Source organism: Argopecten irradians, chromosome 3, assembly GCF_041381155.1.
Source record: "Argopecten irradians isolate NY chromosome 3, Ai_NY, whole genome shotgun sequence".
In the NCBI taxonomy this organism is placed as follows: domain Eukaryota; kingdom Metazoa; phylum Mollusca; class Bivalvia; order Pectinida; family Pectinidae; genus Argopecten; species Argopecten irradians.
In genome coordinates this window covers 27,696,859-27,722,521 of record NC_091136.1, presented here as the reverse complement: position 1 = coordinate 27,722,521, position 25,663 = coordinate 27,696,859, and the positions used below count along the sequence as shown (strand labels likewise).

At 34.5% G+C, this 25,663-nt stretch overlaps 1 protein-coding gene across 1 annotated transcript; it reads right to left on the bottom strand.

The window, feature by feature from the left end:
* Positions 1-2,733: 2,733 nt before the first annotated feature.
* On the bottom strand, positions 2,734-21,545 carry LOC138318070 (potassium channel subfamily K member 16-like). Its single transcript, XM_069260150.1, has 5 exons — positions 20,294-21,545; positions 14,464-14,625; positions 11,189-11,521; positions 8,148-8,320; positions 2,734-5,174 (listed from the first exon to the last, which is right to left on the bottom strand). Exons 1-5 carry the CDS (start codon positions 20,445-20,447, stop codon positions 4,953-4,955), a joined length of 1,044 nt encoding a protein of 347 aa, XP_069116251.1. The 5' UTR covers positions 20,448-21,545; the 3' UTR covers positions 2,734-4,952.
* Between the last annotated feature and the right edge of the window lie 4,118 nt (positions 21,546-25,663).

Sequence of the window (25,663 nt, the reverse complement as noted above, 5' to 3'; positions counted from 1 at the left end):
AACGGTATAGTTATCTTTTCACAGGTGATGTATGTTTTACATAACATATTCAAAGTGTTTGAGTTTTGTCGCTCAATAATATTTCAATTCGAATAGCTCAGAGCTACGATAATTGTTATTAAAGTTTAAATAAATAATACTAAGCCTTTTTTGGTTTTTCGTTGGTGATATAATGCTTGTAATCGATATGATATTCCGTAATCTCAAACGTCAAAAACTAATACATTATTTATACTAGTCTTGAATATAATTCCTGTAAATCAGTCAAGTTAACAGACATACTGGATATATCGGATGTGTCCTACAGTAAATATCACATTGATTTAATTTTACTTCTTTTTGATGTACGACTAAAGACCTAAACATTTTATCTAAGAAATTGGTTTTCAAGAAACTTATTTCCAATCACTTATCTATGTATCCTTTGAACCATATTTGATGCCATATAATACAATGTATAATGCTTTGACATTTTCTAACAAAATTACACTTATTATACTAATATGTTCAGATATATTGTCTTGTATGGTGCTTGAGGGGAGGTAATTCGTGCTGGATAACAAATAAAAAAACCACATAAAGTATACTTGGCTTTTATCGATCGTAACATATATCACAGTAGGTAAAATGATTGCTTCCCGATAAAAGAGATAGGGCCTACAATCATACAAAAGGAAAATAATACACCAGGCATCAACGAGAAGCTACGGTAGGTCTACATATAAACTAATGAATATTATTTAGAAATTTTATACAGAAAATATAACAAAATGCGTATGTATTTGTATTCAAAAACAATATAGTGAAAGATCGATTCAGATACATGTATTGTCAAATGACAATAATATTTTATTCAATACAGAAGGTTAAGCCTTTGCGCTCTTTCAAACAATAATTCGTTTTAAAAGCACATCAACACATTAGAACTCTTGACTTGAATTATCAAATCATAATAAAATTATTTGAGCTCCGTGCTATACTGTAATTGGTTCGTCTGAGGATGTGATAACATGCACGTGTGCAAAGTGATATCTTGCTGTGGTGACAATCCTGGATTATACTAATGGCAGACTATAAATCCTTTTATTATTTCCAAATCTTGACTAATCACTATATAACATTGTGACAAGCGTCAGAAGGATTACGATTATCTGATGTATGTACAGAAACGTCACTAAAAGGAACTCTATGGACATTAACAGTCTAAAAACCAACTGGATTTGGTGATTAGATGACTCATCTGAAGATATTGAGAAGAAATGGATCAAAATGTCTTTTGTATCGTTTCATTATTTCATTCATCCAAGTGTGTTATAATTGAAATATTGCTTCTCAAAATGAAAAAATGATATCATTTACAAAAAATGTTCACTCAGATCTTTTGAAAAATCAATGACGAAACGTCCCTTTTGTCCCAATTTCAAACTCTTGCTATTCGTCAATATCAGCATGTTATCAAACCGAATCGGATACCATGGATACCGCATGGAAGTTATTCAGAGATATTAACATATTTTACCAGATAGACTTGAAAATTTGGACAAGCTACCGGCATAATGTAGTACAGACCACATCGTTCTCCATGTGACATTGCTTTAAGATTTAGGAATATTTGATACTTGTGACTTAGAAAAGAAGGTCAATTTCATTCATTGTTTTTACTTATCAGTTATCTAAAGACCCCTATTACTCTGAATGGAACTCGAGGTAATTCTTTTAACAGCAGCACTTCATCTCAGTAGACTACAGAACCAATACAAATACTATTAAACAATTTCAACTATTAAATAGTAAAATACACGTACTAAAAGTCATTAAGACATTTTAGCATTTTAACCCCTGTAATCTTGAATGAAGGTCAAAGAATTTTATTGGAACAGACTAACTAGTCCGTCATCCTCATGCCCAATATCGTATCTCTAGAACGTTTAGATATTTAGGCGATGTCGTTTCAATATTAAGTCATACATGACCTTGTAAGTGACCTTGAATGAAAATCAAGGTCATTTATTTGAATAAGCTTGGTACCCTTGATGTCAGCATGCTATAGGTCCAAAAACAAAGTCTCGGAAATGTTAGTATTCTGCCGTTCTATCGTTCTTTTATATAGGCAGAGGACCGATGAACCTGGACTTATGGAACGTTTGATTGTTTTGAGGTCATTTAAAGAGATCATCCTATTTATCTCCTTTGACTTTGACTTAAGGTTTAGATCACTCATTTAAACAAATTTCGTTGCCTTTCATCTTACATATTCCATAGAACAATATCTGGACCTCTTTAGTTATTTACAAGAAAAATCTAGCCTTGAATAAAGGTCGATGTCATTGACTTCAACAAATTTGCATCCCCGAGCATGCTAAATGCCCCATATCTATATTCTACATACCTTTTAATCAATAATAAGTCTTTAAGGATTTGTAGGTCCTGGTTACTGAAGATTTGTTAATATATATGTATATGACCTTATTTGATTTCTGTGACATTGGATATGTATGTCAAGGTCATTCATTTGAAAAAAATGGTAGTTCTTCGAACATACTACAGGCTCAAAATAAGCCTCCGGGCTCAGCACTTAATAATACCTATTGATAAGTAATAATTTTCAATTTCTAGTGAACATTACTTTACTCACGTTCTCGGTCCAATCTAATTTGAGAGCTCAGTGAAAGTTACTCCAGCAGCTGTAGGAACATGGCGTGTGTACAGTAAATAGATAGGTGTCCTTGATACCTTTCGGAACACCTCGTATGTAGTGTATGTACATAATTATATACCTACGCTGTAGCAAGGCTTTCATCTGCTATTCGTTAAAGCATATGATGATCTCTGAATAATCTGTGTATGCAGTAGTGCTTGCAACCAATACTTGGAAATTGAGTGTGTGTATGTTAAATGAGAGACAACCTGAATGCTTTATCGTTAACAATACGTTTTTCATCTCTAAATTGAAATATATTTTTAACATGGAAAAAGTTTCTGAGACTTGTGGTTTTTTGGTTGAAAATGTATTTTGTCACTTGTTCATTTCGTATCTCATCAGATGGGTTTTTTTTTTTTTTTTTTTTTTTTTTTTATTTAAACAAATTGCCATCTGGTTGTTTTATTGTGCTTAATGCATTTTAACAGCTAAGGCTATTTAAGGCTATTGATTGGCAAACGTTTAAAAAAAACTATGCTATACTAAAATTGCAATTCTGTGTCGTCTTATTTTATATTTATGAATCACTCCATACCATACCACTAAAGATCATATTTAAAGAGCATCGATGCAAAACCTCTTTGGTTGAAAGGCAGATTACCGTATGAAACGCGCATGCACTATTTTACCACATAGTGGAATTACTTTGATGTAATTTAAGTGTTTATCGGCCATATTATTGTATGCAAATAATAATAAAAGAATAATTTGTGACAAGCCCCAGAATAACGATCACAGTTATCGAAGTTGATTATTGCTGGGTTTTGTCTGTATTTGTATATCTGAAGTTATCTGTACCAACTAATCGACGTATTATATCTTTGCAATCAAGTTCCTCTGCGCTAGTGAAGAGGATTCATTCCATCACAAAAATTAGCTAAAAGGATAATGAAACTAAGAAAATAATCTCAAAATTCCTAAAGAAAGTGTTGTCGTATACAAAGGAAGAAAATTAAATACTTGATAAAACATTTTTTGCATTTTCATATCATTTTGCAGAGACATTCTGGAAAAAGGTGGAACGCGTGATATCTATGTTACTTTGACGTCACATTTAGGAACATGAAAATAAATTCGTCTTCTATGGTGAATACAAATATTATAACATTTGTTTATCATTTGAAAGAAGACAATGATTATATACATAGGAAATTGTGTAGTTCAATGTATATCCTGTCCTGAAATCTAAAGTAAATTTATATGAAGGCATGTAAAACAGTGTGTATATCATCTTTGGTATTGTAAAATGCATATTTAAGTTATATGTGCCATAACTTGGCGAACATTTTTGCATCTTAATTCTTCTTCATTAATCTATTGAAAACCATAAGGTTTGATGAATTAAGCCATGAAAATTATTCAAACGGCTTCAGATGCTTATGTACTGTAAAATTTTGTTTTTATGACTTATGAATGTTTAGATGTTAATCTTTCCTCCAGAAATCTCTTTAAAATTACTAGTAACACTGTAGAAATGTGAAATGATATTGTAAGATCACAATTTGGCTTCATGATCTGACCATAGGTAATTATTTTGCTTCACTATAGATGTACATAAAATGATTTTTGCAGTTCTGGTTAAAATCGTTTCTGCTCTTATTTGTATTTGTAAAATTAAAACCAATGCATTGAAAGTATTGTAATTTTCAAAATGTTAGTAACTTTTGGTAATGAATAACATATCAAAAGATTATCTTGATTCGCGAGTATGAAAAATACGGCACATATAACTTTAATAGACGTAATACTAAAGCTCACTTTCCATTCGAACTAGGACAAGAGGAAGCACTTTCATTGTGAAAACACTCAACTTTAAAGAATCCCACGCTCTAAACGGACAAAACAACAGTATCATATATAAATCGCAAATAACAGATATATAGCTTTTGTACACTTCTCTAGTTGGATTAGAAATATATGATGTATACAATAACAATGAGCCGATAACAATAACCATGGATGAGTCAATAACGTCATCACTATTCAAAATGTTTACATCTCAAACAACTGTATGACAGCTGTACCCTAATTTGTCAGAATAGCAGAGATACTTCTGTTGCCCTGCTGGATACTAACCAGAATATACCTCTCGGCTAGATAGAACTTCTCTTAAGCTCGATCGGTTGAGCTCAGTCTAGTAATTCAGTGGTCCTGTGTTCGATCCCTAACATAGGCAGTGACAACACCGTTACACTTTAATGTACTTAAAATGTCCTATACATTGTACATACTTAATACCACCAAATTGTCGTCATGAACAGACTGTGGGTTCTCTTCCCTCCGAAATAAAAGTTACTCTTAGAAGTTGCACGCCATTTTTTCCGTCCTTTGGGTCTAAGGCGTCCCCTCTCGTTAGCTTAGGGGAATGAGAGTCTCGCATTTTTCGATTGACACTAGTTTTTACCGTAGAAGCTTTCTGTTGAACTGTCCTCTTAGTTTTTGTGATTTCATCCTGAAGTTTGTTGATTTCATTCTGAAACAATGCAAGAAACAAACATAAGAAAATGTAATTACTTAATCAATTAAGCTATTGAAAACTAAAAGTGTCCTCAGCTATTTTAGGCTGCAGTTATATATAAAAGCAAATGACCAATTGAAAATGGCAATACAGCACACTTATAATAATTTACATCTGAGTTCGGCATAACGGAAGTGGGGCAACTAGTTTCCCCGTATAATAGGACCGGGTGGAGTGTGTTGTCGTCTTGTGTGGTATGCTTCAGTGAGATAGCACTATACAATGGGTAAGACTTTCACTATTTCAAAGAGACACAAAACAAATATACCGTAGCCTCCCAAAACATAGAGACTTCCAGACACCGCATCATATTGCACACACATGAAAGACCGATCCTAAATGACACCTGGGCCTGGTTGTTCAAAAGTTGATTGAATAATCACAATTTAACGATAATTTTCAAATTAAGATAAAATAATTTCTAAAATTACCAACTTTACAAAATATTGTAAGACTCTTAAGAATGCCATTCTCGACATACTTGTTGTTTTTTGTGAAGATATAATGACCACCTTTGAGGCAAATGAGAAATGAAAATTTCTCTAATCAAGTGATAAAGCTAATCACCTTTTGACCAACCGGGCCCTGGCTGTTAACAGGACATTAATCTATTAAACAATACCCATTACCCAATATCTCATCTGACCTACCTACAAGCAGCTCCTACCATCAACACATTTTATCCTTCCATCACTGGTGTCTCTAAAAGTACGAGATGTTTATTGTTTATAAGTCATATGTCTAGCAAGTGTACTTGTATCTAATCTATATAATCCCCAATTTCACAATATGACGAGTTCCAGTCGATCATGAAATAAACATGATTAAGTCTTCTGCCATACAAGTACAAAAATGTCAAATTATCCATTTTGTTGAATTATAAGATTAGAAATGAATTATCTGACAAATATCCACATAATCTGAAGTGATATTTTAGAGCTGTGAGTCTGCTTACGCCTGTAACAGAATTACCATATGGTCTCGCCATTAGGTGTTATTACCCGAGATTAACATGCAATGATGACCAGTCTATATCGCTAATTATAGGTTTTGTCGGGTGAAACCGGTGCTATCGGCAGTATAACGATCACCGTCCCGCGGACTGATGTAATACACGAATGCTATCCAATTATGATTGGCAGGTTGTTACATTCCGTCATAGCTCGTTATCAACTCGGGTCAGACTACAATAATATTCAGGTGTGTTTTGTAAAATTGAAAAAAATACAGTAGTAATCGATACCAGGGGTCAGATCAGTTCAAACGAAATCGAAATTGCTCAATGTTGTCATGGTTAATGTTCTACTCCTTGCAATATAAAATAATTATTATTAAACATTGGGGATACTTACAGTAATTTATTTGGTAAGTGTGACACATCAAAACTATTTAATAATAAAATACAAAAAGTTATTAAAATCTTCACAGGGTTTTGTTTAATCCAATATTTGAGACAAAGATTGTTCTTACTATGGGACAATGGATGATATAGTTTAAATATTATTTAACGGAAACTGGACTTTGGTTCAAAATGCTATCATTTTTATTTCTTTATAAAGAAACCGAACAAACTGTTTCGTGCTTTAACAGATACACACGCAAAAAGAATTAGGTTTGACAAAATTCTGTTTTTTGCTTTCTATAAACTTTGCCATCATATCCGTATTGTTCTTCATCATTAAGGCTTTGATCTTATTTTTATATAGTTTTCCTTCCCTGTACCGCTTACTAACCCCAACAGACAATCGATACGATAAGTGCCTTTTTATTCTCGGTAAGGATTGTCAATCATGTACAACTGTTGATAGAAACAATAGAACAGTGACGTCATACCCCACACGAGGCCACATTTACACAGCGTTTGTTAGCATTCCTTAATAAGGTAGACTCCGATATCCAAAGATCTCCATTGTCATCAAATTTGTTAAAATAATAAAGAGAAATATGCCTGATAGGATTTTATCGTACAGGTGTTTGTCTGTGGTACACGATATTCATCGAACATAAGCCTTGTCTCAATAATCGAAGAGATTGTTTGCAGAACAAAGCAAAGTGTGATTCTCAACCAGCCAATGATATGGCGCCAAAAACATGAAATCGATTTATTTTCTCTGATTAAAATTTCCCTTCCACTTGATATGTTATGAGAGTGTGATAGATATCAAATTTCCGCTGGAAAGCAGAAAACAACATTTGATTGACATTAAAGTGACATGGGACAAAAGGTATTGCAGTATCATTGTCGCTGTGGGGCGCAATACTTCCTGTTTACGAAGTGCACACATCCGGTTTGATAAAGTGCAGCGTAGTATCTAACGATATCACCGTCATGAACTAATTAATAAATAATTATCTCGTTCAACGGACATCCAAAATTCCATAAAGTCTGAATATGTAATAAAGTTGTTGTACCGGGGCGATATCATTTCAATTTCAAAATTACCTTCTTGATTGCTACAAGATTTTGAAATGGTTGGCAAAACTGGTCCCTATTTAAGAACGTTAAACTTACCGACTGTTTATGTAACTTCTAAATGTGATATTTTCAACAGTAAAATGTTGAGGAGGTCAGTTTCAAATGTTACAATATCGGTAAACTTGTCACTAATTCATATGTTAACAAGTGGAAGTTCTCAATTAAGATAAGGTGAACATGTCTGCAGTAAAATATCCCACAGATTACGTATAAGCATTAAGAAGTGTTGACAATGAATATATTGAATGGTAAAGATGAGTTGACATTAAAGTTTAAGACGTGTTGGCCTTGAAACCTAAAAGGTTTTGACATTGAGGTCTTGGTGGACACATTTAACGTTTATTATTCTGGCATGTGCCTCGTTGAAAAGTACTGAAATAAGTTCCCGAAATTAATGTACAAAGATCAATATACAAAATGTAGCTTAAAAATTATTTTGGTCAAAATCTCACCTCGAATTTATTTTTGGTGAAGTTTTCCATTTTTTCTGCCTTTTTGATGAAGACCTCTGTGATGTAAGATATGACTAGGGAAAGATACGAGAGGCCAAACAGAATCCACACATACGTCACCACTCGGTATACGTCACCAGCACCACGATCACTCAGGCGGTTCTCTGATATAGCTGGAGTAAGAAAAAACATGATAAAGACAAACATGGGGAACATTTTGTACAAATCGATTAGGAAAGAAAATTAATACTTTAAACCAGTTTCCTTTCGTGTCCGATTTATATTCGCGAATTTTACGATCTAGGTAAATTCTTTAAGGTTTGTGTGCGCGAATTAATATTTTCCTTAGTTATTTTGAAAGCAATTTCAAATCGCGAAAGGAAAGGAAATCGCGAATTTAAGCTACTCGTAAAAGAATGTCCTGCGACATTGTTATGAACCGAGAAATATAAGAAAAAATAATCTCACATCCATATCAAATCTAGACGTGACTCGGGGTGACGCGACGGGGCACGACGGTATGAACATGGGTAACACAATTTTGCCATGGTGCGGACAGAAAAACCAAAATTCTTATCTATGAAAACGCTTAAATAAGTGACTTCAAGACACCACATGTGTCGCTTATAATAATAGTATTATGAGTAAACAAATCATTAATCACATTGGAATATTTTACGTGCATTTCAGAATAGTCCGGATACTAGGCATCGGTCTAGTGACAAGTGCCCTTTTCAGTTTGCAATCTCTCCATCACAGCATGCAAAACACTTAGAACACGAAGACGTTCGTGCCGTCCTATGACAAATATATCAAAACGATTATTCTCCATTCTAGATGTTATATTTTAAGATTAATAGGCCATCTAACCGAAGTGTCATAAATTCACTATGGGAACAGGACATTTCTTAATTTTGTCAAGTAGTTATGAATATCCAACAGTGATGTGAGGTTTGACTTATTCAGTATAATTCATTAGTCTTATGTAGCTTGTTCGATACTTAAAATTTCCTTGATGATAAATTCAGCATTTTCCACGTATGCAAAATTGGCTAATAGTATCATTAAGTATTTGGAAATTTATATCAAATGCATAGATACAGAAAATTAGCAGAGTAAATCGACATAAAGAAGACTTCTCTGTTTCGTTTGCTACGAAAGGGTCCAGCAGAATTTACAACAGGACAAATAATAGGGGTTACAGCTGCACTGTAAATGGAGAAATCAATGGAAAGTAATAGGTAGGTAATACGAGATAAACACAAACGTTTTCCTTGTTGGTAAGTTTGTTTATCCAAAGGTATGAACGGTAACACGTTGGATCACTCTTCGGTATAAACAAATTCCTAAATTCGCAAAATTTAATATCTCGCGAAATTCATTAAAATCATGCTTTTACATATAAGAGCCTGTCATGTGAATGACGATTACATAGCCTTTAAATATAATTCGAGTAAATAATCCCCGCAAAAAAGATCGAAACATTAAATCGCGAAATTTTACATCCGCAAATTTTAACAACTATGCAGTATCAAAGCTAGAAATCGGTCAGTATGATATACGACTATTCTACTTGAATATGGATGTTAACTTATATATAATTATGGACATATTGACTAAATTAACGAAATTTCACAACCCACTGCAATGAAACTGCGTTATGTAATCTGATGAAAATCACCATACATAAAGTAACAACTAAATTAAATAAAACTTGAATAAAGATTATGTAATAAAATTGAAATTTTGAATAAGCCGATGAAAAATCAATATTATGCATTGAAATAAGATCTCAATTAATGATTTTTTGTGTTAATTGGATATGTATGCAATTTCTTAAAATAATTGGTTTAGAAATGTATTATCGTAATGTCAATAGCATATCACTGTAGAGGTAACGATATTGAATACTCTTCAGTGGGAGGTTTATGAATAATGTAATAACCAGCTGTTGTACAGGCATATCAACACAATAATATATCATGTAAAGAGATACGTCTAGAAACGTCAAAACATCAAAACCAACACCAGAAAGCAGGTTAATATGCTTTATCGCAATCAATACATAAACATGTCCGGTATACATTTCAACACAAGCTGCCAAACTGTCAAAACTATACCAATATCACTTAGACTCTGTATCTTTACTTTTCGTCTATATAGGCCTGTGAGACATACATTTCCAGCATATGGGACTTTAAACATGCACACTGGATGTATCATTAACTTTATACTGTGAATATGTGATACATGCATACACACATGCTTAGCAAAGCTAATATTATAACTGACAGGACCAATCGATACGATATCCGTCTACATGGAGAAGCGTACCGACACTCCGCTATGATATTATGGGATAGGTAAATATTTCTATAGTGTGTCCATCATCGTCCTTTCAGTCCATACCACAGATACGATAAAAATGTACTGATGCAAACAGACCATACATTCCACGCGTGTCTATGGTGTTAAAATGTTAATTTACACATCTGTAAACTCGTGTAACTGTGTAATTCGGATGTCACGAAAATACACATCCCAGCACCAGCTAGACAGCATTTTTATTTATAAAGAGTTCTCCAAGAATTATAGATCGTGTCACATATAAATAATAACATGCAGTTTCTGCATGCGGAAAAAAATTGATGGCAAAAACATGCTGAAGGAAATAAATGAATAGGAGGAAGAGTACATGTTTATGGGATATGAAGTTAACATTTTCCCAAAATAGTGCTTACTTAGTATGCAGATGTAAAACACTAGATTTATCACAACTTTGAAGTGCGAAAAAAAACTACTAAAATACTACCAGACCCCAAAACAAACGCCAATGAAAAGCCAGAGCCATGGAAAGCTATTCTCACTTTTCTTCAGCCATTGCATAGTACATCCGTAACATTTCTTTTGATAAAATGTGATATTCTCGTCAAAAATATGCATAAACAAGGAGCACGAAACTGGAGATAATGATGAGGAGGAGAAGGGTGCCACAATATATAATGCAAACCCTTTAAACCAATCTGAATAATGTTTCTTACCTGCAATGTAATCCCCGAATCCTATCGTAGATAACGTTACAAAACAATAATAAAGTCCCTCTAAGAAGTCCCACTTTTCCACCTGGTTAAATATAAAGGCGGGAATCCCGAACAACATGGTGATCCCCAGTGTTATAATCAACACAATATTCAACACTTTGTTGACCATAGGTTTAGAGGAACACAGGTTGCACTTGTTGACCCTCTTGGACAGCCTGGTCAACATTTGTCCTATGTAGGAGATCATTATCATGGTGATAGGAATACCAATGAAAGCGAAAACCACTACTGCCACCTTCCCTAGACCCGTCCGTGGGGCTAGGTTTCCATAACCTGAAAGAAAAGTTTTAAAAATAGTGTATAGTTGTTAAATTTTGAAGGTGTATAATCTCGCGATTTACTGTTTTGGACTTATTCGCGGGTGTTTATTTTTTAGCCTTTTAAAGCCTTATTCTTACGACAGGCTTAAATTTTGCTTTTGATGGATCCGCGAATTTAGCGAAATTAAAATCACCACCCTATACAATAGACATACTGATATACAGAACATTGTAAATCATCAACATCCGTTTACTGTAAATCATCAACATCTGTTAACTGTAAATCATCAACATCCGTTTACTGTAAATCATCAACATCCGTTTACAGTAAATCATCAACATCCGTTTACTGTAAATCATCAACATCCGTTTACTGTAAATTATCAACATCCGTTTACTGTAAATCATCAACATCCGTTTACTGTAAATCATCAACATCCGTTTACTGTAAATCATCAACATCCGTTTACTGTAAATCATCAACATCCGTTTACTGTAAATCATCAACATCCGTTTACTGTAAATCATCAACATCCGTTTACTGTAAATCATCAACATCCGTTTGCAAATCATCAACATCCGTTTACTGTAAATCATCAACATCCGTTTACTGTAAATCATCAACATCCGTTTGCAAATCATCAACATCCGTTTACTGTAAATCATCAACATCCGTTTACTGTAAATCATCAACATCCGTTTACTGTAAATCATCAACATCCGTTTACTGTAAATCATCAACATCCGTTTACTGTAAATCATCAACATCCGTTTACTGTAAATCATCAACATCCGTTTACTGTAAATCATCAACATCCGTTTACTGTATATCATCTTATTTTCGCGTGAGTATAAGTTTCGCATATTCCGCCGGTGATATGAAATCGTGATAATAATTTTCCGCGAAAGTGTTTTAAACACAAGTAAAATTGAGTCATAAGAGATTTCGAACATAAATCGTCGTGGATAACTTGATCGGTAGAATAATGTAAAATTAAGTCACCACGAAAATGATTTGTTTACAGTACTCATAGCTTATCATACCGAAAAAGAGACTGAAATTTTACGCTTTTGACAACTACATTTTGTTCTAAGTAAGAAAACCCTGTTCCAATGTTGTAATGAATGCACTTTTTCCCATTCGTGATCATTACTAAGTTGTTCCATTAAGTCAGCATGGCGTTAACAAATTGCTAAGGCATAGATTTAAATGATTGATAAGTATATCTTAATACATGATATCCCTATAAATCGTTTGAAGCTCCAGTGAGTTCACGCTGAAACTTGCATCAAAGAAAGAGTCATTATAATATATTCATCAGTCATTCAATACGCATAAAATGGTCGTTTGCCATTAGTCGCGATTTATAAAACAAGTTTGCACTATTATTTGAAATTTTTTGAAGGAAAGTTATCTTCCTCCATAATATTGGCAATTCTCTTCAAAAAAGCCATGAAAAATATTCTACGATGCATTTTAAAACCTTTTCTGTATAAATTGTTATTTTTCTAAAGTACCAATAATTTTTTCTCAAAATTGTTTTCTTTTTTTCCCCTTTTGATGAATATTTACTGTTCAACTGTGGTTGATTTATCTCCAAAAAATGTTATGAAATATTAAGAGCAAATACACTTGATGTATTTTGAACAGTCGTAAGGATATCGCCACATTCTTCCAGAACATTTTCTTAAGTTAGAGAGTCAGTTCATATCTTGTAAAAGAAATAGTACGTAATTGGATTGTTACAAGGAATGCAACCCCCTTTTTAATGAACTAAGCGATCTATATGAAACGATAACTGAGTTAATGTTTTCAACAATCTGTAATAACAACACAAAAATCTGAGTGAGCTCTAAATAAACTGCCAAATTTATCATTATTATCAATATTGCTAAACATAAAATATATTCAAGTTACTATTTAAATGAATGTTATTTTAATGAAAATATTCTTTATATTTCACTCTCGATGATGAATTTCGTGTAAAACTTCAATGCTGGAGACCCGCTTTTGATTGCACTACGCCTAAATTGCAGCGTAGCGTACGTAGTGCAACTTGCCGCGGGTTATTGATTAAGTGTTGCACAGCGTAGTGCAATCAACCGTGGGTCTTATCAAGACTAAGATAGGATATGCCTGATGTCTACTCCTATTTCATAATAATATCTTTCTGTCTATAAAATATTTGGAAATTTGGAAGATCAATCGTTGATATGTGATAAATGTAGCTTATTGTAGTGCAACTATGGGTTTCCGACGATTAACTTATAAGAATAATAGATTTAAGTATCATTCTTTTAACTTAATCGCAGTGGTGTCTCTAGAATAAGACATCTCGATGATGTGTAACATTCGAAGTACATATCCGCAATATACATTGTATAGGTTTATTTCTGTACTACTAATGTTCATGAGAAAATCATCTTTAGTCTGGCAGTCACTTGCAAAAGTATTCAACCCTTCAACTTACCACCCATACACACAGTGCCATCATAACCAGTTAATGCGAACGACTTCGAGACTTGGTAATAGAGGCATCACAGGCATAGCGTTACGTAACCACCAGGAACCCGGATAGACATAGGTAAACACGTGCAAGTGATATCGATATAGATAGGTTTTACTAAATTGATAAATATTAGCACTTGCTGGAAGATGAGTTAAAAACATTATGTTATAGTAATTATGCTGCAGAAGCCATCAAGTATCAAGAACAGCAGGTGTCGCCAAGTGAATAACCTCAAAAGTAAGGTTTTAGTTGTTATATATATATATTTCATGACATTCCCGGTCACTTGTAAATCTGTTTATTTTTTTAAAATGAGAAATCAATTAAGATTATATTAGGACAGAAAATAAGCAAACTTAAAAAATAAAGATTAAACCAATACATTACGGACATTTGATGCTGCTATTTGCTACTGCCATATGACGTATGTGATTTGTGTAACTACCTATAGTTGTGACGACAGTGATGACGAAAGAGAAGGATCCAGAGAAATCCCACTGTGTGTAGACAGTCTTGTTTCTGATCATGCGCAAAGCGAAGTTGATTTCGGTGTCCACTTCCGACAGCAATTCGTGGAGTTCGTCAGAATCAATGCAAGTGTGGTTTACTACAAAAATAAAAGTTGAAAATTTTATTTTGTAACGAAATAAATCAGTATTGCGTATGCTTTGTGTGTTTCTTTCGCCTTATTTTTTCAATTGAGTAATGTCGTAATATGGAAATTCCGCTCCATTATTTTTTTTCTAATAATGTATTCAAATTGTATTTCAAGTAGGAATGATGAAAATATTTTGTCTTGTATCATATTCGATCACAAATCATATTTCTGATGATTTCCTCAAGTTGACTGCGACGACCGGTTTACCCGTTGTGACTGGGTAGGGTGTGTTGTTCGATGTCTTTGGTGGCATGTTCCGTATAAAAAGGGCACTGTCATAATGATACAGACATTCACACACGCAATACATTGCATACAGGGGAGGCCATTAAAACTATTATTAGCTGTTTTAATACAGGACGTTAAGCATCAACCAACCACGCGGAGTTCTCTTTTTTACCGTGCGCCATTTGAAGTAGGATATATATATGTGAAACTCAATAATCATAATAGTGTTTTCTATGAATCATAAGCATTACTATTCTCCGGAGTGATACAAGCTATGATTAAATAGATACTATCTGACTTAATCAAGGCCAAGCCATTGTGATGATGAAACATTACGACACCATTGCCGTAAAATAACCCCAGGGAGTTCAATATTCCCGGTAAAATTTCTCGCTAATTTCGTAACGACTGGTGTTCAAATTTACACCTGGCGCGGCATATTAATCATGCATGCTGGTAAGAAAGTAGGTCTTTGTGGTGTACTCTGTGATGCTGCCTCCTTCCCCCACATCACCTGTTCGTCCACGAGATTTCTGGCAGATAAATGCACACATGCAGTATCTCACAAACTTACGCCAAGAGAAGCTTCCTTGATGAAGGAATGAACACTTAACAACTCTCAGTGCTATTAGTTTTCACTGAAAGTTCATGCAAATATGAAAATTAAAGAATGAACAAAAGAAGTTGTTGTCTATCAGTAATAGGTTAACCAAAGAAATGGATTACTGTACGCTTCTTCTGTTTTATCTTCATATAACAGTATTCCCTTTATTTGATAATAATCAATATGAATAGATTGAATACTAAGAAGATGTTTTTCTTCTTTTCCTGTTTGCTCTGCATAAACTGTTTATCAGGAATTAACTTTAACTAAACACCAGAAATTAACTTTAACACAAAACCAGGAATTAATATATCAAGATTTATTACCAATATATATTAACTAGACAAGAATTGGTCTTCCATTGGGAGCACGTTCTTAAGTCTGGTACTTTTCGAGTGTCTATGTAATACCCCTTCTAGTTTTTTTCTCACCTTGTTTGACTGGTTTCGTTATTATGTAAACGTTTAGGTGTATGGACATTACATAAAGTTCTAACGATTGAAAAACTAGGTCAACGACAACCAATAAGACATTAACCTAGAAAGAAATGATTCTAGATCTACCATTTGATCTGTTATCTTTGGATACCATTTCGTATTAACCAGGTGCTCACATCCAAACTGCACTTCTTATGTTAGATGATCTTATTTGATAATGGTAATGTGTACTTCCGTGCTATGTACTCATAGGAAAGCTAGTATTCAATTGTCTGTTCAGATTGGGTTTTCCTCAATATATAAGTAAACCTACAAAAGTTACTGACAATAAACACAATTCAAATACAATAATACATTTTTTTAAGAAAAAAAAAATCCATGAAGAAATACCAATAACAAAGGGTCTGTGGCGTATGTGTTCCACAGCACAAACAAACTCTTTCAAACAAATTAACGTGCCAAACCTTGAAAAAGAGTATGCCCCAGATGCAAGTTGTCCTTTCACTCTTTATGTAAAAGACCATTTACACAAGGCTAGCAAAATAATGCGAAAAGAGATATATTGTATGGTCTGTGCCCTTTTCGACAACAAAATCCGTCTTTTTCAAATATGGTATTTAGTGATTACTTGTAGAAATTCAAATAGTACATCAATGATACAATTGGTGTGATAGTTGTGTATCGTTGCAGCTTTGCAACCATCCTATACATATATCAAAGAGAAAACGTTGTCAATATTAGTATATTTTGTATTGGACTTTTCCACCTGGAAATAAATCTTAGAGCGCGTCCTTGAACAAATTATATATTTCGCCAAAACATGTGTCATAAGTGCTTACATATTCTCTGTAACTATTCAAAAAGGCCAAAATTGACCAAATATTTCTGAAGGTGACCATGGCAGTTAGAGATGCAATAATAGAAAATCTCCATTATGATGGAAATAAGGATGCTCTGAATATTTCAAATACAACAACTAAATTTCTTAACATTTATTGATGGTTTCAAAGCCAAAAAGAAGCCCAAACCATACACAGCCCTTTGAAAGTTTTTACCTTTCATGATGGACGTCAAATAGTCTGATCATTTATTTGGACCAGTTCACCGCACTTCTTGCAATGTTACTTTATTGCTTATTTCATCCACTTTAATAGCTTCAAGAGAAGCTAGGAATATAGTAACCTAATATATACATTTACCAAAAACAGAAATACCAGGGCAATTGTTTACAACCCTAGTACAATACTATGCTTTTTCATTCTATAGATAATTAACGATAGCTGTGACCTATCAATCAAGTCGAGTCATTCAACCGTGAAATATCAAGAGAAGTAGGAAGAATACAATATTTATAGTATGTGTGGTGAGAATAATTATCTATTTCAGTTATTTTTCTCTGGCTTTTAATGAGAAACCGGAGTATCCAACAAAGCATAACCTGAATCAAAGATGGTGCTACCTCGGAACTGTTTTTTTAATCTCCAATTAACATTCTATGTGATATTCCATATATTTACATTAAGAAGTAATGAAGGGTTAATTCTCCAGCTCAGTTGGTGTTGTCTTCATATATAGCATAATATTATAGTGGATGCTGTTTGTATGATTAGTGTTAGAAGCTGCTATAGTTTTTTTTCTGATAACTATCAAATGTTTGTTTCATTGAGAAACGACAGAAGAACGCATAGGTTGAAAAACTGTCGTACATATTCCTGTTGTTAAATGAAGATATGTTTTGAAAATTTTGAAGTGAACTTTGTAAACAGATATACAATTGCATTCAAAGTGCTTCTAGAAGGTACTTTAACTAATATTTTTAAAACTTTATTTTTAGAACTTTTTAACAGCCTCTCCTCTTGAATGAGGCATAAATACGCTGACTGGATTTAACAAATTGATACTGCTTTAGTTATTGAACCCAGAGTTATGTTCTATGCTTCATAATGCATCACAGTGTGAAGTACAAGAGAATCCAATCATTGTGAATTTACTCGTAGACATGAAGGTACTACACGGGTGCAGATATTTCGAGAAAAAAAGTTGTATAGATTTTTGTTTGTGCGGTGCACTAAAACGGCTGCATGAATAGAGTTCAAATCGATTTAGTGCTGCAAAAGATGATTTTATAAACAACTTTAAATGTTTTACCTTTCCACCCCATCTATAATACAACACTGAATACGACCTACGTCAACACAACACACCAATCTCAGCACGCTACATCCTCTCCCCGTGAACGGAGTGGAGATGAGGAGAGATGATCTCCTCAATCTAATGTGACGTCTGATGAAGCTAATGGGTCTTTCTAACTGCGTCGTGTTTGATGTTGTTCTTGGGAATAACATATATGTATATCTGCAATTATTGGTGAAGAAATTTATTATTATGAAATTTCAGGGGGGGGGGGGGAATAAATGACATAGCGATATATCCAGTATATAACTACATGTGTAGTGTTATCATTTAATTACCACTAACATTTACATTGCATGACGTTGATAAATTCACATTACACGGCAACTGGTTTGTAATATATAAAACAATAATGACAGGTAACAAATAATGCAGTCAAAATCATATTTCATAATTACACAATATAAACCTTAAACCACTGAATCTATATCGCATAATGATACGGATATAAAATTCAGAAAACGAAATTGCAGAGTTCACACTTCACACTTTAATTCATTCACCACTGAACACATATTTAGACTCTTCAAAGTCTTGACCAGTTCATTATGAAATTTCAGGAGTGAATGGGTTATTTTGCATTAAAAAGTTTAAAATACATATACAATGTACATAAATATTTAATTTACATCATATAATGAAAAGTTCATAGTAAAATTAAAATCAATTGTTGTATACTGCAAACACTTGCATCTTTCATAATAGTGACCTTTTTAAATACAAGTTGGACAGCCCTGACAACAATTTCCCACTCTATAAATTTTCACCAACCCCCGCATAGCACACCTACACATGCCTCTCACTCTCAAATTATGTAGACACCAATCTCACAAGATGCAGATCAGAAATGATAATAAGAAATAGTCTCCAAATAGCTAGGTATAATCTATAGCTTATTAAATACTTGGCACTGAGTCTTGCGTCGGCGGTCCTACCTTAATACTAATCAATTGCTGTATAGAAGGACACGGTCTTGTAACAGTGTACATTAGCTTCTTCTTTACTTATTTATTAATCATAATGTAGTGCTGGTGCCAGGTTTTAATCAGCTTGATTTCGTGCTGACAACTCAGTCATAGAAACACATTGAATTTTGTATTGTTTAAAATTACAACTTATTTTAGCTTAAAATTGCCCTTTATAATCACAGAATACTAAAACACTGTTGATTTTCCCCACTAGCTAAAATTAATCATTGTCCGTTACATTGCCAACCAACTAACGATGGTACTTCACAACACATTGATATATTGTTTATTGTTCTATGAATTTCTCACAAGTTAAAATTGTTCATGGTGTTGTTCTTTACATGAGAAATTGTCAAACTGATATTGAATACACATTGATACGTTTCAAAGTTACATGAAGCATATGAAATTGATGAACACACTTTTTATGTTGAAACTGTACATACTACAGCGAAAACAATGGTCTTAAGTTAATTATAGCATTGCCCATTGTCATTGACGTGAAATTGTTGTAACTACTAGTAGTTGGCTGCAAGGTTGAGATATATATGTCATACTAGAGACATGTTATTGCAGACATCCAAATGCATTTCACTTTGAACTCTTACTCTCTGTGTTCTGTGATGGTTAACCTGGTCAATGCCGTGGAACCACGACACTATGACATCATCACTTGTTTTCAAACATGACACTGCATGTAGACGCTACAATAATCGTCCAACTTATTACTAATACATACCTAGCCATTGTTACAGCCAGTAAAGTAAACAAGGATGGTATTATAATCGATCATCATATCTCTCTTTGTCAGTGTCAATATAAGTGGCGAACGTTAATTAAGCTGGAACTACTGGGGAGGTAAATCAACATAAGTGGTTAGATAGTGGCGAAACCTTTACTCAATTACTCGACATGAGGTCCCACTAAAACTTTACAGAAATATAAATAGGTTTTGTAGGGGACTTAGAGATGTATGTCAAGGCTTATTGAAAAGGGTTAGAGACAGACAAGCGCGCGGTTTGATTCTAAATAAAAAACACATTTTCATTTACATTTTCATAACGTTTTCAATTGATGTAGATCGGCAAATGGTAATGTGACCTACTAAAAGTACAACCCCATCAAGGAAAATATTGAAGATGGAAAGGATAATTGGATGATGAGGAGGTAAAACTTTAAACACTTACGGAGAAACCTGTTGAGGTATTCACGTAGCACCTGTCGCCTTTCCAGCTCCGGATCGCCCTCCAGGGCACTGAACACTAGAGCCCCCGTACACAGGAAAACTATCACAATAATGGTCAAGGGGAGCATCTTCTTCCATGTTGGACCCGGGTCCATGGTGGTGTCACGTCACTGTATCAAGGTTTTACCGTATATTAAGAATAATTTTTAACAGGTATTAAGTAATTCTACAGCTTCATTTACGGCACTATGCCAATTAGCTATTAAGATTACGCGGTGAATGGCGTTGTTCATGAAATAGAACAAAGAAGAATGAGCGCTTTGTGTTTAATTGTCGGCTTTGATCATCTTGGATGTTCCTGCTTTGTTGATTTAACCATTCACCTGTTCTGCTGTAGTAGACTCTTGATAATCAAAGTTTGGTCATCGGGAAGTCGTTTATTTTTGTGTATAACAAAAATATATAAACAAACTCTCAATGTTTAACGGATCGTACTAATTATATACTTCCACACATGCTTCTGTGTAGGAATCTGGTGTAAAGAACTCGATGACCGTACAACACCGGTACACGGACCATGTTTATATTCCTACTGGGTAACGTCCAGAACAAATACACGTGTAGATCCACTAAATGTATAAGATACAATCCGAATGTCACTTATGAAAACTTCAGAATCTATTTCTGAAAATACCTGGTAGTAAATAGCAGCACCACCATGGATCAGTGTTTAGGACAGTACATCGCCAACCACAATTAACCAACCAGCACAGTGTAGTATTGGACTGTTCTGTCACTGGGGATTACAGCTTCCCATCCATAAAGAATCTATCGCTGAGCAAACTAATTGCGGAAATAAGAGACTGGTTCTGTTAACATTCATAGATTGTAATTAAAACATAGAACATCCCTTTGAATGTATTAACATCCATCTAACTCAATATTTGTCTGTCGCTTTATATTATTAGATACAGCGTTGATACAATGTCCATGGTTACATATCTTCCAACTTTGTGGCATCTTATTACTATACTTAGTACAAACTCCTCTCTAGTTTGTAAGATACAACATTCCACTGTCCCGATGCCCCCTTACAGCTGGTGCCTCATCACTGGACAGTTCCGTCGCTCAGCCTCAGTACCATCTGCTAACTACCGGAGTCAGCACGACTAAAATAATATACACGGAGTGTTCAGGTACCACTGGTACAGATGTGACGTCACGCCTGACTGGGAGTCATACCTGACCTGAGCTAGTGCCGACCCGGGGGCATGGTTTGTATTACTGAGGCGCTACAAAATGGTTCGTGATCTTCCATCATAAACAGGCATGTCAATTAGTTTAGAGGAACGTATAGATGTACAAATACGACATCCATTGTAAATATTTTCAAATTACTTGTTATTAACTACAAATGCATTAAAATTCGTAGATTTCATTGTGTGATAATGCCCGTTAATATTCCAATATATTCCGACTTTATTAAATTAAAACTGTGTAACTTATTAGAAATATTTTGAATACTAATGGAGTTATCTAACATCACAGACGATGCTTGGTATATAGACAGGTGTTGTGTTACAGCATCCATCAATGCAATCCGTCAGCTTGTTTATCAAGTATTTGACAAACAATAGGATTTAATGATTCAGTATTTGATACTGTCCTTATACCGCACCTTGCCAACTGTCAGCAAATCAGTGTATAGCAGATACCCGCTAGTTATAATCTAGAGCAGGTACCCGACTTAAATTATTAGCATTAAATATGGATTTGTAATTCGTTCCTACAAGTGTTTACAATACATGCCGTTGCACGCGTAGGTGTTTCCTGAATCTAGTTTCAAAAGCGTCCTGAATCCAGAGCTTCCAGACCTAACAACACCGACTCTGTGGCTGGATCATAACCGGGCCTTATGGCTAGTTGGCTAAAATGTCTGGTATTCTGTTGTAATTAGCTCTCATCCCATCAGTCGTTGAGACTAGAGAGGTTAATGTTTCTAGGAATAGAAGGCCTCGGTTTCTCGGTCAAGGTATCTTCAAGAGTTACTGTGACCTAGTTTTTAAGGTGTTTGGCATGCTTCTGCAATTAGCTCTTGGACACCGAGTCATTGTAACGAAGTTGTAAAGGTATTGGATATACAAATGCAATCAGCTCTCGGCTTCTGGGTCATTGTGACTTACATTTGTTGCTGTTAAGGTGACTGACATACAATTGTAATCAGCTTTAGGTCTCTGGGTCATTTTGACCTAGTTGTTTTAGGTGTTTGACATACTTCTACAATCAGCTCTTGGCTTCATGGTCTTTATAAGCTAGTTGTTAAGGTGTCTGACAAACTTCCATAACAGCTCTCGACCTTTGGGCCTCTGTGACCTAGTTAAGGTGTCTGACAAACTTCCATAACAGCTCTCGACCTTTGGGCCTCTGTGACCTAGTTAAGGTGTCTGACAAACTTCCATAACAGCTCTCGACCTTTGGGCCTCTGTGACCTAGTTAAGGTGTTTGACATACTTTCATAAAAGCTCTCGGCCTCTGGACCATTGTGACTTAGTAAAAATGTTTCGCATATATTGCAATTATCACACGGCCTCTATTACTTAGTGACTAAGATATTTACTACCACTACACACTGACGTAATGACACTTTCTAATCTCTACTCTGGGCAATCACTGTTTAGTCATTTAGGGATTTTTCACTACTAAAACAAACCTAAAAAACTAAAACCGCACCTCCAAGCAATATCTCAGTACCATGAGACACGATTTCTAATGAAGTGAAATACATTTTCTAAGGCAATATGTTATTATTTCATGTGTGCTAACGATCAAAATAATATTGTCATAAAGAAAGAGTTAGTATGCCATACAAGAAATCTCTCAGCGCTCCTCTAGAACTACTTACCTTTACTATTTCCACATTTATAATAGGACAAGGCCATCAAAAAGCCCTCTCCGTTGGAAAGTTGGTCAAACTAACATCGCCTATCTATCAATGACTCTTCCAGCAGTCTTGGAATGTGGGTTCTAATTGTCGGTTTTAATTGGGCTTATAATTAGAAACACATGATAAGGAATAGCTTACCAATTAATCACAACAAAAACTAGTTATCCACATTGTGTTTGTCAATGCATAATCAACTTCGTGCAATTTTAGTATTTTTTAATAGTATGCACTACTTTGATGTTGACCACATGTTCAGAGCTGAAACTTGATATATATCAAAGCATCAAGCCAACCACGAGAACCATCCCGGCGTATTGTAATTAAACAAGTGCATCACATCCGAACTCAGTTTCCATAGATAAAGAGAGGTTCCACAACAAGTGACTGCTGTTTATCATTATATTTAAAGTTTCAAAAGACACTAGCTTATAGAAACAGCAAAATTTGTAAGTTAACTAAAGAGAGAGACACGCGTTTGGAAACTTGTTTATCACATAACTTTAACTCTATATTTATAGCCTAGTGATCAGTTGTTTCTTGTCTCATTCAAGGAAGCTAAGCAACATGCGCAGATTGCATCATGATATATTTCCATCATAAATATAATGCCCATCATAAATATAATGCCCAGTCAAGATCATGTTCTTCATACTTTAAATAAGCAACTAGACATGTTATTCCGCCATTGCATATTACAGAGTTAGCTCCCTTGCGGGTAGGTATCTATTGTTACGTCATTATTTTGTGAGCGCTTCACGTCGTTTTCTCCGAAACGTATGACGTTACGCTCTCAAACGCATGACGTCACAATCAATACTTACCCGCAAGCGCAGATAACCCTGTAATATGCAAATTCGGATGTGATTTAAAAGAAAGAATGAGCTATAAAAAGTAGTTCACAGTTGAGAGTCAATCGGAACAAGAGTGGTTAGAAATGAGCATTGATAGTCGCTGTAGATAATCAGCTACTATGGAGTATATCACCCCAGATTTTTTTCCATTGTTGGGTCAGAATTGATAACAAAGTAAAACAATGTGTTATTATTTGTAACTTGTGATAAATATTGACCTTTTATGTTGCAATAATAAACTACATATATTTATGGGATGTGGTGATGATTTATTAGATGATAATATCGATGATGATGATGCATTATTTGAGACTAAGACTACAGCTAAAAGTGGCTCATGGTGTTATAAAGAATCCTTTAGGAAGTATACAGCGTGACTGAATCTGAAATTTTCAAAAGTTTGTGTGTGAAAGTCGGACTGTAACAACATCAACGATTAACATTACTGACATCAACAGCGAGAAAAATGGAAACTGACAATGCATACAGTAGCTAAAAAGGATTTAGAGACAAACAGAGAACCTATTTCTTTTACCACATAATTTATCTAAGAAATCCTACCGTTCATGTATAATTTGTAAAATGTGTAATTAACGCTGGTATACAAGAACTGTGCACGCAATGGTTTGTAAAGTGTTTGGGGACTGTACGTATATGCAAATACGAAAAACTGTCTGCATCTTAATTCAGCTTCGTTCATGCTGCCATGCTGATGGACCATTGTATATATTATGCATAATGTGAACGAATATGGATTCCTAACATTAATTAATATGAAGGAAAACGCCTCCGACATCATTTTCTATTTTAACACAGAAAAAGAATATGTAAACATTCGAAGGCCGGCTGATCATGACTAGGTTTGGGCCTTGGGGTCACAATGTCCCATACAGGATGGCTCCACTATCATCACACCAGTGACACAAAATTCATTAATGCCATAACATAAACATGTATCACATAACAACATCCTAAACTTCAAATTGTTCATGCTGTCTATTCATAATTCTAAAATGTGTTGATATAACGTCTATTTTTATTGGATTATTTTCATGGTCTAAAATTGGGATAGAATGTCATTTTTCATTAATCTACTGTTTCCGATGAACACTACTTCGTCTAATGTTAAAACTAAAATTCATTTTCTAATCCCCAGTTGATTCATGAAAATGACATTCTATCCCCAAAATCAAAAAGAAAGAATATATATATTGAGATAGAGAGCATATTACAAGCTTGTTCTATTGCCATTGTCCTGATGGAGGCGTGAGGCTAAAGCATTGCATATTGCATATATATTTAACACGCATAAAATGGATTCGTGTAAAACCCAGAATTTACAATCCCTCGTAAACAGCAGGCAAATCATTTCAATTTGGTATTCTGTCAAATAAAACGTCATCAATTCGACAATAATTCTGGTCAATACTTGGTGTGAGATTGCCTGGCGGCGTCCCTGGGGTACTGGGAGCGGGGAGCGTCATCAGTTACACGTGAGCGACAGCTAACTAAACCAAACTATTACAACAAAACGGTACTGTAAATGTTTGTACAGGCAATATAACCCCCAGTTCCT